The 18,593-nt window shown below is 33.5% G+C and overlaps 1 protein-coding gene across 6 annotated transcripts in view; it reads right to left on the minus strand.

Moving 5' to 3' along the window:
- Tei (irregular chiasm C-roughest protein teiresias) overlaps positions 1-18,593 on the minus strand; it is a 429,473-nt gene that overhangs the window by 86,429 nt on the left and 324,451 nt on the right. For all 6 annotated transcript variants that reach the window (XM_083081803.1, XM_083081801.1, XM_083081802.1 and 3 more), the window contains one exon: positions 6,431-6,553. In XM_083081803.1, coding sequence (XP_082937929.1) covers positions 6,431-6,553 — 123 coding nt within the window. The remainder of the gene's footprint in view (positions 1-6,430; positions 6,554-18,593) is intronic.

Consider the following 18,593-nt stretch of genomic DNA (forward strand, 5'->3'; position numbering starts at 1 on the left):
ATGAATTTTCATGTTTTGTCGATTTTTATAATGGAAAAAAATTGTTTTTGTTGATTATACTTATCTGAAGCGTTTCCCAGTCAAAGTCTAAGGGAAAATGTCCTTTTCAATATTTTCAAAAAATTGATCTCATAATTAGAATACTTCAATTGATCAAAAATTGATGCAATTATTAATCATAATATTAGTAAATCTTTGTAAATTTAAACTACCAATAAAATCTGTTCATCATAAATATATTTTATATTAATTAGAACATGTAGGATGTATTGCATCCTGTATTATATACAAAATACGTCCTCTCCTTATAATTTTTACATTTTTTTATGGCAATAATTTTTTCTACAGTTTTTTTACAATTAAAAAAATATTTGTAAATTTTTATAAAAATATTTTTAAACTTTTATAAAAAGTACGTGTTTGAAGCATGTGGCTTCTAAATGTGTATTGAGAAGTATGTATCACATTTCGATGATGCATCGCTGGAAAAACGATCCTTTCGCGTGCAAAAAGATGCATGTTTCCTAATGAAACATATATTAAAACGAACCATATGATTCACCTTTCTTCGTCGGTACGTAATGTCAATTATGTAATGTTGCATTCTAAACGCATATGAAACGGAATGTGGGTTAATGTGGCTTTGCTTTTTATACAAGATCGAAAGTGGAAATCTGGTTGCAGCTGGCGTGTTTCAACGAAACTGCGATATTTTCTGCTGTATTTTCCCGAGTAATTTGAGGTGTTGTGCTCTTTCTTTCGGATACAAATTTCTCTTTAAATTTCGAGATGAGTTTTCTCTTGTTGAAAATTGCATCGTTACTCTTAATTTTTTTAACATTTAATATCTTCATAATTAATAGAAAGTATTGCTAAAATAAAATTGCTTCGAAATCTTTTTTGTAAAGTTGAAAAAGGACTAGAGCAAATTATTTTTTTAATAAATCTATTTCTAAAACTTCATTTTTTTAATAATTTTCTTAGTTTTTAATCCCGGCTCCAGTAATTGCTATTTCATATTCAACGAACGACAAGATTTTGTAAATTCTAAGGAGTACATCTGGACAAAAAGAATTTAAATTAGTTTGAAAATCGTCAACTTCATAGAATAACGCATCTAATCAATGTCTTAATCGATTTATAATATAAGGAAAAGTATACTTATTATTAGCTTCTTACGCCGTTCACTTTTATGCCATTAATTTCTATTAAAAAACTCGAGTGTAATATGCATATAATGTATATCATATTAGAGATTTTCCTTCCAAAAAAAAAATGAAAGGCAATTTTCCTTTTTCACGCTTTATACGCTGCTAATTTTCAAATAATGTCGATCATATTTTCTTTTTGCTCCACAAAAATTTTATCTCTTTTGCGCAATTATGATAACTTTTTTATAAGATACAGATTTATATCGCTTATTTCAGCCAATGAACACATTTACCTTGAAAATAAAGCAGATTAAGCTCGGAACATGAAATAACGGCGAGATTAAAAGCCGTGAAACGTTCACAGGCAGGGGCTGCTCAAGGGAAAGGAATTATAGACAGTTTTAAATATTTATTAGGCCGTAGAAGCGGCGAGCTCTTCCACGACAAAGAACAGCCAAATGGTAATGAATCTATATGCTTCTTCTCATCCGTCTTTTTACAGATTTTAATGCGATTTAATTGTAATGCGTTTCTCGAAGCACCGAGCTGCAAGTCGCGATAATTCCAGACAGCTTTACATTTTAAATGCAAGACTACGTAAACGTCACAATCGATGCGATAAATATATTATTGCTCATTATTTATTTATTTATTTATTCATAGATGAGTACAACGTATAAAATCATATAGGCCATTACTGCAGTTATTAATCAACGTCTATATTTCCTTCTCGTCCCGTGGAGTATCGCGATGAAGCCACGTTGCATCTGATATACATAATCGCCCCCGTTGCCTTATCTCTTTCTCTCGTAACGCGGGTCGGCCAATAGAGAGCAGATTAGACGAAGGGCAACATGCTGTTCTGGTATCACGCGCCGCGTAACAGCTTCCTCGACATTGCTCGCGTACACGGCGCCATAACGCGAATCCCCTTTAATGCCGACGCGAAATTTACAACGCGGAAATAGGCGCGGCCGGAACCGGCTGGTAGCGCATCGAAACGGGGATAATATCGAGCGGGTACACCTGTCTATCGGGACCGAATTAAAGCGCGGCACACAGTGTGATAAATGGGCGATTTGAAGGGACATCGTTCTAATTTTGTTACATAAATATTTAATATTTAATATGTAATTGTTTTATAGCTAAAACAATTGTTATAAAAAATATAATTATCTAAAAAAATATAATTATCTTTTATATTATAATAAATATAGTTTTTTTAATATACAGATTAATTACTCTAAAATATTAGTGATCGTTAATTAATAAGTAATATTCTATTCTATAATCAACGTATGCATATGAATTTTTTTATTCTCATGTAATTTTATTCATATTCCATAATTGTAGATAAATATTGAGTTTATAAAATGGAAAAATCATTTGAAAGTGCGCTATAATTTTTAAAATAACAGAGAAAGATTTATTTTGTATAGATATATATTTATTTTGCAATTTCTTTATATTATAATTTTTATATTATTTTTTAATATTATTAATTTTTAGGGAATAGAAAGAAATTCCCATGTTATCCCACTGCCATATTTTACAATTATTATCTTTTATAATTTATTATTCTTATTTTCAAAGCACAGGTGCCTTGATTTATCAACATTAAAATTAGATTATATTTTCAGACACGATAACATCAATTTCGCGAAAAAGTATTTTTGAAATATGAGCGAGAAATAATTTTAACCCAAGCAATAAAGTCTTGATTGAGTGCATAATATCGTGTTTTTTCGTATTAATATCGAATTTTTAAATGTAATAAAATAATTACTGGAGTCCCAAAAATGTTATTAATTATTTTTTACAATCTATCGAAACTAATTTAATAATTATTTAATCAAAACAATCAGTCGTGCAATTATTAAATAATAATTCAAAATTTATCTTAACAAAATAAAAATTATTTTCCTTCAGATCGCTCACGTGTCACCGGCGAGAATTACTGGGAATGCTGGGATGAAAGAGATCGGGCGTGACTGTCCATTGTCTCAATTCCTACCGACTTTCTATGTGATACACTTGTCGCATCCGTTGCGGTACGTATAATATAATTACAGGCTGTATCATCTTATACCTACAGTCTGACTTTCGACCATATCTCTGTTTGAGATCTGGGAAAGAGGGAGGGGGATAGAAAGAGAGAGAGAGAGGGAGGGAGGGAGGGAGGAACGAAAGACGTCGAGACGACAAGGATGACGGAAATCGCGTAAATGCCAAATTTCGGTTCTGTCGTTTCCCCTTCCTTCACCCTCTTCTTCCTTCCCAGCTAAAGATGAGATCATTGTGCTGTGAACGGCGACATGCGTTTGACACGCCTAAGTACATATCGTTGGCAATGGTTTAATTACGCGAAAATTACAACCGTTCACAGAGATGACATACGTGAGTTCGTGACAATAGTAATGTATTCCGTGTGAAAACAAAGGAGGGTTTGTGATTTCGTAGGAACGTTGCTCGCGATATTTCAAAATTTCACCTGCACATGATATTATTATATGTTAGAAAATTATTTATGCGTTTATAATGCAATTATTATTAGATAAATATAGTAATTTATATTTTACAATAATTATTATTACATTATATATTATTGTATTATGTTATTATGTTACATAATAATTATTATGTATAATTTATTACATAATAAATTATATAGTAGATTGTATGTAATAATTATTATATGACAAACTTGTAATTCATCTATAATTTGCCAATTTTCTCATTGTTGTAATTATTTATACAATTCATTCTTCACTTTCAATATTGCGATCTTACAATTGATTTACATATTTATTTTATATGAGAAAGAATTAAATTTTTCTATAACGATATAAATTTTACGAGATCGATCATTGTTATAATTTCATTACATCGCGTATCGTATAAGCCAGATTTTTACGATTCAGCGACAATGTGTTGTTTCTAAAAAAATCAATATGCATAAGAGAAAGGGATAATTTAATTATTGACCGTGTTGCGCTCATCAATGCATCGATGCACGCGGTTGCAGATTAGTTACATCTCCTTTAGAGTTATTACGAAGCTGTTAGTACGCCGAGATGGGTCATGTGCATCAGATTCTATCCCGTCCAAGTGCCTGTTTACAGTGATTAAATTATGCTCACGTTGCCGTTACACGTGCTCGTGCTAACGTGTCTACCTACAACGTGACGCGTTTCCTAGCTGTAGAGAAGAGGGAGAGTTGCACGAAATAATGCACGTGTGCTTCGCAACTTGCCGTCTATAACAGTACTGTCTCTAAATGTATACAGGATACGCACATCAAAAATGTATCCTTTTTAAGTCGTTTAAATATTGAAAGCAACACTGCTACGAAAAATATCGATTGTGTAAGTATTGAAATAATAAAATTGAGTTATAAAATAATTTATGAAAAATCGAGTTAAGAATTCTTGAAATCACGAAACGACATTTCATTCTCTATAAATAATTTTAAGAGAATAATTTTAATTTTTTTCTTCTTTATTTAAAATATTATATATTATATATAGATTTTGACCATATTTTTTAATTGTAACGTAAATTAAGAAGATAATTTATTTTGCAGAAATAGATGAGGAATACTATTTTCAATTAAAGTTAAAATAAAAAAATTTTTTTTTATATTTAAAATAAACTAAATTTTTTTCTATTAAAGTAAAAGAATAATTACATTCGCAGTAGTGCGCGATGCGACATTCACGGGTGAAGAGAGGTTCGTAACAGACAATATTTTTCCATCTGGTTAATTTATACAATTTGCAAAATTCTGTTCTAACTCGATAGAATATAGTCGACGCTCGCGCATGTTAATGTTTGTTGACCGTTGTCTCAAATTTTAGTGGTCCTCTGACAACCCCGGTAATTATCAAACAGTGCATGTCGCTTGGTAATTTCCACTACATCACATTCACTATTTTTTCCATCAGCAAAATCTCAACGCATACGCAACACGTATAATATATTTCGAAAATCGCATAATTTCAAGCTGTAAAATTTTTGCTGATTTAAAATTGATAGCCGAGTGAATATATATAACCTTTAATTGGATTTTAATTTTTTTTATAAAATATTTTAATTCTTGATTAAAAAATATTGTAAAGTTTGTATGTATATATGTATATATATTTCAATATATATTTGAGATGTATATAAAAAGTAATTTATTTTTAATAGGGATTCTGTGATTAACTTGTAATTGATTTTGTTGTAGATTTCGAGAAAAATTACTTATATCATCAGCAATTTTTCAGATTTGAATATTTGTAATTATAACTTTATTTTTTATTGAAATGAAATTTAAGATGATTTTAGTCTGAGATTGAATCGAAAATAAGATTTTCCTGGAACGCTCTTAATTTGTATGACATTATAAGATTTTTTGATCTTTTATAAAGGCTATAAAAACGTCTTTATATTTTATTAAAAGGGAAAAATTTATTTCATCGATAGTTTTCTTAAGTAAAACGTATTTGCGGGCAACGTAAATTGGTATGTTGAAACTCGCTTTGCGGATAAGGGGCTATTTGCAGCGGTAGTAACTCGTTAAAAATCTCATTACCGGACGTATTTAAATCGCCAAAAATTACCGACCGTAGAAAATAGGGATTACATTACTGCCGTGAAGAGTTAATCGCCACGCCATTCAAATGGAGGACTTTAAATGAAAGATAAAGTATAACATGATACACGTAATATGATTATCAGCTTTGAAGCTCATAAAAATTTCACGCACAAAAAACTGAATGGCATTAATAATGAAAATTAAGATATCAATATGTGTTAATTTCATTTCTTATACTTTCTTTTCAAAATGTTCTCGCCTCGAAACACGCGGATAAATTATGAATATTTTTAATTTGATTTTGAGAAATATATACACGTGTTGCTTGAAATGAATAAATACAATCTCTTTTTTAATTAATAATATTTAAATAATATCCTTAAAAATAAAACAGCATAATAGTTATTAATTTCATTAATAATATATAATTAATATTTAAAAATAAAGTATAATAATCAATTTTATTACGATTGACAGACGGTTTCTCGAGGCCTGAATATAATAAAAGTTCAAGAAATAATTCGACTACAAAAAGCAAATATCAAAAGAAATGCTTCCTCTTCTATATGAGATTCAAAAATTGACAACTTTTTAAAAAAAGATTTTAAATATAAATTTGTTTCGCAAAGAGTGTCTAAAAAAAGAGAGCTTAACAAGCCTCTTAATTAATTTTTATTCTTTTTTCCCGCTCGCAACTTACCGCGCTGCCAAATTGGAGTGCTGGCTGGATTGCTGTCTACCTCGCATTTCAGGCTGACAGACATCCCCTCGACGATCGGAATTCCAAAACCAGGTAAACGCGTTATCGCAAACGATGGAGTATCTGAAACAGGTATTAAAGCAATTAGTGTCAATGCCACAACGTCAATGCAATTTACGTGTCTCTGTGGTATCACAAAAACATAAAAAAAAAGAGCATGAATGTTGAACATTGTTGCGCAATAAATAGATCGGATTCAAATCATGTTTAATATAAATAACGCCTCCATCGCGTCTTTGCAGCACTCGAGCCTCGAAAATAATAATATATAAAATATAAATATATTTTAAAATATACACTTTAGGAAATATGACATTGCAAATTATATGAATTACGATACGTGATTGGTCCTATTTTTAGTTATTCCATTTTCGCAAAAAATTCTTAAGATTCTTCTTAACTAAATACAATTCAATCTAATGAAATTCAAAGTGAGAAAACAGCGTCGTTTAATGAGCAATTCGAAAGATCGTAGTGATTGCGAATTGCACTCTTATTTTAAGGACAATAGCAATCTTGCGAACTCCGTAATTCGTAATTTTCGAATAAGATCTCCGCGCGATAATCCTGAAATATATTGGACAACATGATCTGTTTTCTATGCATTTGAAAATTATTCTTTGTAGGAAAAGGATTTTCCTACGGAAATAGTTATTGATTATTCAATCTAATGCATGAAAATAACCAATTTTAGAATAAAAATTACAGATGTAAAAAGATAGAAACTATACTGATAGAGAATATAATACAATAATAAACAAATCTCTCTTGCAGCTGATTTCACTCTTTATCGCAGTAAATTATTGCTTAAAAATACGAGACAAAATTATTTGTAAAATTATCTATAAAATTTATTTTTGATAAAAAAAGCTAAGGGATTAAATTATATAAATACAGATTTAAATTATCCATGTGGAGACTTGTAAATTAACTCTGCTGACAATGATGTAAATGTAAAATTTAAATTTACATTTTTTATAGTGCAATGCAATATATTGAACAAATTATTATGCTATTTACAGGTATATTATTGTATTCATTCAATTTATAAAAATGTGATTTAAATGTACGCATTATTGTTTCAATGAACAAACAATATAATATACATCTATATCACCAGTGTGTTCAATTTACTCAACGTTTCAGCAATATATAAAATTTTTTATTATAAATGTTTAAAATTATTCCGCATAAATCTTTTGTCTTATACGCAACTCCATGGAATGCTTATTTTCACTATGAAAATTCATTGTGACCTGCTTTCGCAGAGTTCACTTCTCGAATATAAACCAGCTTCCCGCTCAGAGCAACATTATGCGCAGCGATATAACTTCACATCACCAAATATATATAGTGTAAAGAAGAGAAATAAAGAGAGAAAATGAAAGAAAAGAGTTGAGCGAGAGGGAAAGAGAAAAAGAGAGTGAGAGAGAAAGAGAGAGATGTGAAATGAAACGGAAATTCGTTATAATGAAGAAGCAAATCCCAAGAGGAAATATAATTGAACGCATCAAGTGCCTCTAGAAATCAAATGTAATCGTCAGGAATGACGCGTTTTTCCTGTTATCTCCGGTAATCATCCCTCTCCCTCTCTCCCTCTCTCTCTCTGTCCCTGTCTCTTCTGCATTCCCTACTTCCTTCTCGCATCATTAACGACCCCTGTGGATCCTAGTGACGCGATTCGGACGTATCCTGTCGGTATGTACATACAAGGACGACAGTCGAACGCGTTCAACGGGGTTGGCAAGAGTGACCAAAGAGGAGAGCGAGGGAGGCGGGATTAAAATGGTCGTCAAACAAACGAGGTATAGATACGACGTAGTAATTAACGAACGGAACAGTCAAGGTTTTACGGGGGTCGTACTCGTTAAAAGCCCCAACTGTACCACCGCTGTCGACGACGCCGGATGAATTGGACCCCGAAAAGCACTCCACGTTCCGATGGCATCCCAGAGCGCGGGATGCCACATCGGCGCCGCTCGAGCGATTTGTCGTTACTGTTATTCGACTCGTTAATATCACGCCGCTGCTAACGGGATGATCGTTGAGGTTGTGGAATAAATTGGAGAAGGGGAACGAAGGAACGAGCCGCTACAAAACGCGATGCAAAAAATGGGGATAGGATCGAAAACGGAGAATATCGAAGGTGGGACGTGTAGGGGGAAGAATGTAGCGCCCGAGGATGGTGTGACGCGAGACAGAAAAAATGGAGAAGATAAAATGGAAGATAGAACAAGACAGAGGGGGAGAGGGAGAGGACAAGGGCGGCATGACTACCAGGATAGCTCCAAGTTATTCACTCGGCTATAATAGCGCGGTGCTGGGACAATGCAAGCTTAATGAAAGCTCCTCTCCCCGGCGACCTCGCTCACCCTCGTCCCTCTCCCTTTATTCCCATGCTCGTCGCCGGGGCCATCGCAGCCCCGACGCCACCGACACCGAGAGAGCCGCCGCCAGGCATGCCGCGCGATGTAGTCCCCGGGTGCAGCAGCATAAACACTAAACAAAGGGAACAATGAGACACAGAAGTGTCCCACAGACCTCGATCGCCTGATGAGAACTTTAAAGCGCCCCCGCAAACTACCGGTCCATCTTTTATTTCAGGAACAAGCGAGGCCACTGTGATCGCCTAAAACCTCTTTATCAGGGCATCGTGGGATTTTTTATTTTCGTTAGAAATTTATTATCTAAAGAGAGAGCTTTTATCAAAATTAGTCCTCTCTTTCTGCTCACCGAAAGAGACATATTTTCTATTATGAAACTTATATTTAACATGTGGAGAGCAAGTTGTACCATAAGCCTGCAGCCCTTTCTCTCATTTAATAGGCAAAAGTTATTTGTTTTTTTTTAAATTGTAATTTTATATACATATATATTTTAAAGCCGGATATATGTGTGCCGTCTTCTTCTGCATTTGTATCTTAACTAGCTGTTTAAGTTTGACAATAACAAGTAATGGATTGTCTGCGTATTGTACAGATCGATTTGTGCGGACCTTAAGGCGAAATCCCATCTTTCGTCTAGAGAATGAATCTCTTCGAAAGAAATTTCTCCCGCCGTTTCAACCGGAACGCTCGTAAAGTTTATACGGACCGTTAAGCAAAGCTGTGTACGATCCGCGGAGGAAAATTTTGCGAACGCATGTAGGTAGAAAACAGGTGAAATGCGCGAAATACGGTGACATTATTAAACGACTGAAATTTATAATATATGTACAATTTATGTGATTTGTATGCACCATGGCCTTATACAGGAAAAATACAGTTTCGAACAGTTAATTACGGGCAATGACAATTTGTGAATAGAAATAACATTAAACTATTCAACAAGATTCCTTTCCTTGTGCACGCGAGTTAAAATAAATGAAATGATGAAGCGCGTTGTTAATTACTTGTTAATTTGTTTGAAATCAACAACGAACCAATATCGACCTAAACAAGCGTAAAGAGCCGTAATCATGCGTACGATGTTTAAAATAGATAGGATGATAAAAGAGGGAAGAAAACGTGATTCGCGATGCCGGCAATCACAAATCATTAACCAACCACATCATCGATATAATTACCATTACTAAGGCAACAAACCGTCATCGAGTGGCTCCTGTTGCGACGCAACCGCATCGTGATAATGTTCGCCACATATACATATTTGATACAAAAGAGGCGGGATTCATGTGTAGAGCAAATTTGAGCTACAGTAATAGCGAGAGCTTCGCAAAAATTGCTTGGTTACATCATGATATCATCTGTGTTCAACAGTTTCTTTCTTTTTCTCTTCTTCCTCTCGACAAATTATCTTTGACTCAAATAGCAATAATTCGTACATTTTAGAAAATATATCGTTTCATGTATCTAATTTATTTTTTTTACATTTATTATTTTATTATTTCTAACAATAAATATGAAATATTACAGTTGCAGAAATTTTGAAATTTCCAAACGGATTCTCTGCGATAATCATGTCGATAGCTTATACAAGAAAATACATTTTCCCCGGCATAATTCATACGCAATCATCCGGATGACGAAACGAGGACGACACTCGAATTCGTATTCGAGTCTCCCATTTCGTTGACTGCCAAATGGTAAACCTACGGTCGTCGAACATAACAGCAGGATACGTGAAACAACCGCGGTTTACGATGGCAGCCGTTAAAGTTTAAGTCCAGTTTTATTTGGGTCAATGGGCGACGCGCGAAAATTAAACCCTCGTAATGTGTCGGCCGCACAAAGGGCTCGCATCGGTTATCACATCCAAAGAGATAGACATTGAATAACGCTGCACGGTTTTCCCATTTGGCCGTGGCACGTACACATTGCGTGACTTTATTAAACACAGCCCGTAGGGAGAGATAGACGCTCGACAAACAAGCCGGAAGACGTGAGGGATGAAAAGAAAAGACGTGAAAAACATCGCGGTGGTATTCGTGAAATACTAATATGAGAATATCAAATATATAAAAATAAAGAAAAATAGTATAATATAAATAGAAAAAGTATAACATAGAATAATGTAAGGTAAAAATAATGTAAGCTAAAAATAATATAATATGGCTCAGGGAGGAAAAATGCCCCATTCATCGCTCATATAATTAAAGCTTACTAATAAAATTATTCAAACGGGAGTCGCGCTGGATGACAATACTTAATTAATCTAGAAATCACACAAAAGTCTTAAAATGCGATTTTAAAAGAAATTACGAAATTAATAATTTTTAAGGATAAAAAATTGTAAAATTTGTTTGTAAGTATTTTTAATCATTTTTTATTCCATAAAAATAAGTGTCATTATGTTTATATATGTTTTCATTGTATTTCTGAAGGTATAATTTATAAAATTTAATTAATAACAGCCAAGTATTTTTTCGATATATGGGTGTGTATCTTTTTTTAAATACAAAATTACTCATATAAAAGTAATGTGCTTTATTATAACATTTTCTTTATCATTTTTTCTGGCAAATTATGGGCAAAACATATAAAAAGGACGAAATAGAGCAAAAAGACATTTCCAGAAGCAATGGTAAAGATTATTATTACAAATAATTATAAATCTTTTTCTTAAAAGAAATAGAGAAAAAAAAATGCAATCCTTATATATATTCAATCAATATTTTTATCAAGTTAAAATATGAATTTATGTTTCGTCGAATTTTATAATTAAAAAAAAATTATTTTTAATTATCTAAAATGTTTTTATCAAAGTTCGAGGAAAAATGCTCTTTTCAATATTTTCAAAAAAAAATTGATTTCATAATTATAATACTTCAATTAGTCAAATAATGCAATAATTAATATTTGTAATATTAAAATAAATCTTTGTAAACATTAACTATGAATAAAATCTATTCATTACAACGGTATTTTATGTTGATTTAATTAAATGTGGGGCATATCACCGTTTTATCCTAAAAAAGAATATAATATGTATAATCCACAGAAATATATTCAATTTTTCATATCTTTAACCGTCACCGTTAATTAGATGATAAATATTCACGATGTATTAAATTGGAAACTCAATCGTGTCCATTTAACAAATATTTTATCGAACTTTTACAAAGAGCCAGATCTCTTACACACATACATATACTTGATAAAGGCAAGTTCAAAGTAAGAGATAATTTCTCCGCTATTTCGTTATCTCTTGTAACAGAAAATGCGAGAGTTAATGATAAGAGAAACTCGAGCATCTGATCTTGTAAACTCTAATGACTTTGCTTCAGCGCCAAATCGTAATCCGCAGGTTCATGCAGCTTTCTCACTCTTAAGCTGCCAGCTATTCTCGAAGGAATTATACCGCGCGAACTCCACTAGTCCCTGTGTTACCTGCCTAAGTATTCTCGTGTTCCTACATAATTACCAACTACCATGGTGCCATGCGCCGTTATTAAGCCGCTATTAATCTAGCCGATGCACGTATGCGACACTGCATGCCAGATTATGTTTAGATAGTCAGTCAGGATGACGTCGTCGTAATCCGAAAATCTCGACGAGCCGTTTAAACGGCATAACAACAGCGTAATCGTTTGCGATTGAAAATTAACCGCGGGCGTAAAATTCAGAATGGACGATAACGCTAACGCGAGAAGTTAACGAGACGTCCGACATCGCGTACAGCGATAATGCGGCACTTAAATCCTGGCCGAACGGCCAGGGGGTTGTACGCCAGCCATGCAAATAGACAGGGATACAAATTGTAGCGCGGAATAATGGAGGCACTTGATCGCGTGTGTACGTGCATTGGGAGATTCGGGACAACCGGTACAATTTTCATCAGGGGACCCCCTTCTGCGGCCCCCCACCCGCCCCCCACCGCCCAGACATACCCTTAACGCGATGCAACTGCTACGTTATCGCCGCTGGGTTTGAGGCAGATGGAGGCCAGGGTGATATTATCGCATTCTCTATGCATGGCCGCCGTATTATTTCATAAATTTACAAGTTATTTTCGGATTAGTCGGCGCGTCAGCGGAGCCACGTGCAGCCGGCGCACGGGGTGCAATTTCGCATGGAGTTTTCCGCATAACGGTGTTATTCAAACCGGACACACCCACCGCACGAAGCTCGGGCGCGCGTGAATTAAAGCGAGCCGGCTCGGCTCGCGTGCACTTTTGTAATCGAGAGAATATGCAACCTGCGAAACAACGCGCTCATCGGACGGAGTCGCAATGTAAATCGGATTTCGGCGGAAACACAATATCGTTTAAAGTTCCACACTTTGCGTGCGAATATCGTGTACTTGTGTGTGCGCGTTAGAGACAGATAAAAACGAGAAAATTTATGACAGAGTGCTCTCGACCTCGTGGAATAAATTAGACGATGATGAAAATTGTATGAAACATAAGAAATTGAAAAATAAATGAGAATAATTTTTTTCTACCAGGAGAGAAAGCGTGATTCGCGAAGCAACAAAAGTGCAATAAACATGTAATTTTTTTTATATGCATTGTCAATTTTGAAAAGAACTTTTTATCGATGTTATTAGAGTATTAAATTAATTGTAAAAAATACTAAAATGTGTTGATCTCATCAACATCAATCAATTTAAAGCGAATCAATAAAAGTGCAATAAACGTGTAATTTTTATTTGCATTGTAAATTTTGAAAAGAACTTTATATCAATGTTATTAGAGTATTAAATTAATTGTAAAAAGTATTAAAAATGTGCTGACCTCAATATTAGTCGGTTTAAAGCAAATAGGAAAAATAGAATTCCTTTCATGCATTTTTACATATTTTTCCAGGCACTTTTCGCGCTGTTTATACATAAATTTCACAACGTAACCCGCGTATGAAAGAGAATCTGTTACACGATGTCGTAAGAGCTCGAGGATAAAGTACCATCAGTCTTATTTTTTTTTTTTTTTTGAAGCTCGAGGAGACCGCGGTTTGAAAAGCAATATTACTCCGGGGATCTCTAATTCAGCCTAATTGCTGGCTTATGCGAATCCTTGAAATATTTATGAAGTTTTATGAGAATTTTTCATCCTGCGAGGGGCGGTGTTCCTTTGAAGAGTACCCCAGGGGGTTATGAAGACTTCAACTTCGAACAGCGATTATGTCGATATCAAAGGTATTCGTAGCATTGCTGCCCGAGGCTATGTACGAGCCAAATTTATTCGACCCGTTGTTGAACTTCGATTAAGCACTCGCAAACTGCTTCTCTCTAATACCGCTCTCTCTCTCCCTCTTTCGAGTATAATAGTTATTAGATTTAGGGAACTTGCTTTGACTTGTCCGAAACAAGTAACGTTATAGCTGGTAACGCTGAAAATACTCCTTTTATACATTATAAAATTTGCAACTCTATATTTTCTAATTTTATTATTTTAAAAATAATAAAATTAGAAAATATAGAGTTGCAAAAAAACGTATTCAATAATTAAAAATATTTCACCCTTAAATTACATGTTTTTATTTCTGACAAGGATTGGTCAGCGTAATAGTCGGAGTAATCTATCCGAAATACTCGCACGATGTCCATGTGACTGAAAAATTCACTTAGTTATCGCGTAATCGTGTAACAATGTCCTTGATCTGTATCATAACTTCTTACATCAAATCCTGTTGCTGTAGTAGTAATCGTGCATCGCATCTGTATAATTATGCGTAACTAGAGAGAATCTGGTGATATATACTCTATAGAATATATTCGGTGAACGTGGGATACATTCCCCGCATTCTCTCTCTGGAATACAGGATATCCTGTATCCTCCGTATCTTCAGCAGGGAATACACAACTTTAGACGTGAAACGCCGACGAAGGTGTTCGAACGGGAAGCGGTCTTTCCGATACAAGAAGAAATAAAACGGAAACTAGACGGTTCGAGCCGCAGTAATTGAATAACCGTTATGTTTATTGGTTTCAAAATCTAATTTTTATATAATATAATCGAACGGCTAATACAAACAGAACACGTATCATCAGAGGAGAAACCTTCAGAAATATGAAAAACTGTCGCAATTGTTTATTATTAAATTATTATCATTTTATTATCATCATCATTTATTTTCTATCAATCAAAATTTCTTTTTTCTCGAAAATAGCTTTGACGAAGTAAAACAAGAATATTCCCTTTTTCAGATAAAAAAGATGTGAAGAATTTAAAAACATTTAAAAATAAAGAAATATGTCAACTTCAAATTTGTTAGAAGTTTATAAGTGATACGTCCCTAGCTCATCTTCGATGTGATATCAAGAAATTTATCACGCTATTTTAAAGATCTTTACTTAAGATAAAAATAATTATCACAAATTGTTAAAATTTACAAAAGCTATTTCAGAAAAATGTTTCTCAAATTTAATTTTAACGACAAATATCTCAGTCGAGATGCGTTGTAAGGACATATGCGATTATTTTTATCTGCTCTACGAAAGATTGCTCATTTCACCAAAACACCCTATATAAATCAAGATTAATATAATATTTAATACTTAAAAAAAGTTTTTAAATTATAATAATTTTATACAATAATTAATTTCACATTCATATCAACGTAAATCATATTAACAATATATAATACTTGCAAGGTTTGCGTTTTTTTAAATAAAAATATTATTAATATTAATATTAATATAAATAAATATTATTATTAATATTATTATAATTATTATTATTAATATTATTATAAATATTATTATTAATATAAATTAATATTAATATTAATAAATATTATTAATATTATAATTTTTTAATAAAAATATTATGCACAGCTTTTTCCATATACATATATGTCTGAAAACTATTATCTAAATTAATATTAAAATAATCGCAGCTCTCTTTTACAATATCGATTTTCCTGCATATTTTCTGGAGATTGCGCAGCATACAACATTACAAACAAGTTGTCATTTAACCATTTCTCTCAATTAGAAAGCATGTTCTTCAAATTGACGTTGATGCAATCACCGTCGCATTTTTTCCGCGACAATTTAGCGTCTTTGGATCGCACGCGTCATCGTTGTAAGAGTACGCAAAATTCTCACCCTCCTTCTCTTACCTCGAAGCTTCATCACTCACAATGGGGCAAATACACGATGAAAGGTCTCTAACGACGCGGTATATGTCGTTTTAATTCCCGAACACAGCCGGACAGAAGGAAAATCGTCGACTCGTCGCTTTAATGAAGTGTCGCCACACGTTCATTTCGCACGTACGTACATAGATACGCAGAAATCTCTCGCCCCGGTCGATTCTGGGAATTATATACGACGGTGTTGGTTGGATGAGCGACGGGAAAGAAGATGAGACGAGGCGGCTCACCGCGAGAGCTGAAAAAGTGAGAAACGGGGACGGGAACTCGCTGTAGCTTGCGCAAAAAAAGGGATAAAGAGGGAGAGAAAGAGAGGAGTCGGAGAAACCGAGAGCTCGCGGAGCTGTCCACGCGTAGACGTTAACAGTGATATTAATGCGGCCCGGCAACGGGATACACGCGAGAAAAGTCGGCTCGGATGGCACATTATATGTCACACTTCGCTGGAGAATCCGACTCGGGTATCCGCGAGAAGGGGTGATTTCGGTTGCGCGAGATAGCGAGAAAATTTTATTCGCGAGATCGATATCCTCTGTCGAAGAACAAGCGGCGACACTAATGAGAAAATGTACTAATTAGAAAGATATCGCGGGAAAGAAGTAATTGCGTTCATCGTTATTTTCAGGGCTTCCGATAATTGTACGTTGGAGGACATTTGTTTTTTTTCTTTTTATTACTGTTATCGCGAGAAATTCCCTCTTCCTCTTGATTTTTTTCCTCTCTTATTTTAACGTAGATTCCGAACACGCGGAATATTCTTTCCGATTCTATTTCATTTTTCCATCCAATCTTCGATGCCGTATAAATATGGAGAAGTGCATGCCAATCGTCACGTTTTCGCTATCACCTGTAATGTGCATAGATCATTTTCGCGGCTGTAATATTAAGACCCGTGAATTCACCGAGGAATTTATCGGTTTCAATTCCTGGTGGGAACTCGTATCGGTTTACCAGGCCGCAATTTAAAGCCGTTTGTAGCAAGAGCATGAAATTTTCTTCAACAATTTCAAACTTCTGTCGACGGAGGAGATTCCTGCGCAGACCGGTAACTAGTCAATCTCGGCGCAAAAGCCGGCAAAGTGCGATTGTGCTTAAAAAGCTGTGCCCGAATCTCATTGTGCACCAACATTTTCACGCTGTTGTCGCGCTGCTCCGGGATTAGACAGACCATGGCAAACCGGCTTGACGTAAACTTGTTGACATTAGTCAGACCAGGTTGGTGCGCGAATTTGTGGGACGCGAACGTTGACACTTAAACAATGACAACGGTGTAAATGTTTGTATAATAAATAACGACGACGCGAATGACGACAACAAGTTGACAAGTAGTCTGTGTTGTAGATAATTTGTAAGCACCGCGAAAATGAAAATGGCCACACTCGAGCGAGCGATATGCAAATCGCGTAAAATGAGGTTTCGCCAGTTTAACGATATATTTTTAAATATATATCATCGGTGAGTTCATTAGCGAAGAAGTATTCCAATATTAGAGTCATCCTAAATGTCCATCAATTACTTCGTCTAGATATTTCTGAAATTTTAAGTGACACAGTTACGCTAATTTTATAGAATATGTTATTTGTTATTTAATTCGTATTTATATGCTGATTATAAATAATTTGGATTTTTTTATCGTGCAACATTTTTCAGGAAAATTAATATTGATTTTTAAAGCATTGTAAAATTTTTGAAAGAAACAAAATTATATATTGTTTTTATACACTCAAACAATACATATTGTTTTTTTATATTCACACATAATTACTAAATCTATTAAAAAATATTTTAGACAAAACGATAATATATTTATTTTTAAAATAAATTGTTGAAATTCAGTGTAATAAAATATATATTATAATAAATTGCTATAAATCATTTAATCGACCGTATGCAAAATATTTATATTTTTTACACAATCGTTTATTAAAATATTGATTCTTTAAAAGAAAAGTATTTAAGGATTATATTTCTTAGAAAAACACAACATATACATAAATTTACATCATAAAATCAATTGCAAGAGAATTAAAGTCTTAACCAGAAAAAAGCTAGATGACAGACAGAAAACAGACGCCTGGCTACGTAGTATGGATGTATTCAATTACATAAGATAATGGTATAAGAGAACCAGTAATCCCTCTAATGTCTTTCTTATCAACGTATAAAAACTCAGCACTCTAGATGTAAGAAAAATCCAACGTTAATCAAATTACGGTCGACCGTGCTTCTACTATATTAAACAATGTAGCATGACTTGTATGTAATTTGTTTTAAGCTGGCATATCTCTAAGTTATACATATTTTTCGTTTATCTTCAAAAAATATTATACTGGAATCTAAAATAATTTTTTAAAAATGTTAATTGAAAAAAATATTATTATATTAGAAGCTTAAAACTAATTCGAGGAATTAATTTCATTATCCTATTTTTTTCAAGCTATTTATTTAACATTTTACTATGCACATGGTATAATAAAATATTAAGTTTGATATAATAAAATAATAAGTAGATAAAAATAATAATAAGTTGATATAATAAAATAATAAGATAGAATAAGTAGATAAAA

This window comes from Camponotus vicinus, unplaced genomic scaffold (genome assembly GCF_025532165.1).
Source record: "Camponotus vicinus isolate PSW18456_S1 unplaced genomic scaffold, iyCamVici1.0 SCAF_11, whole genome shotgun sequence".
Taxonomy (NCBI): Eukaryota; Metazoa; Arthropoda; class Insecta; order Hymenoptera; family Formicidae; genus Camponotus; species Camponotus vicinus.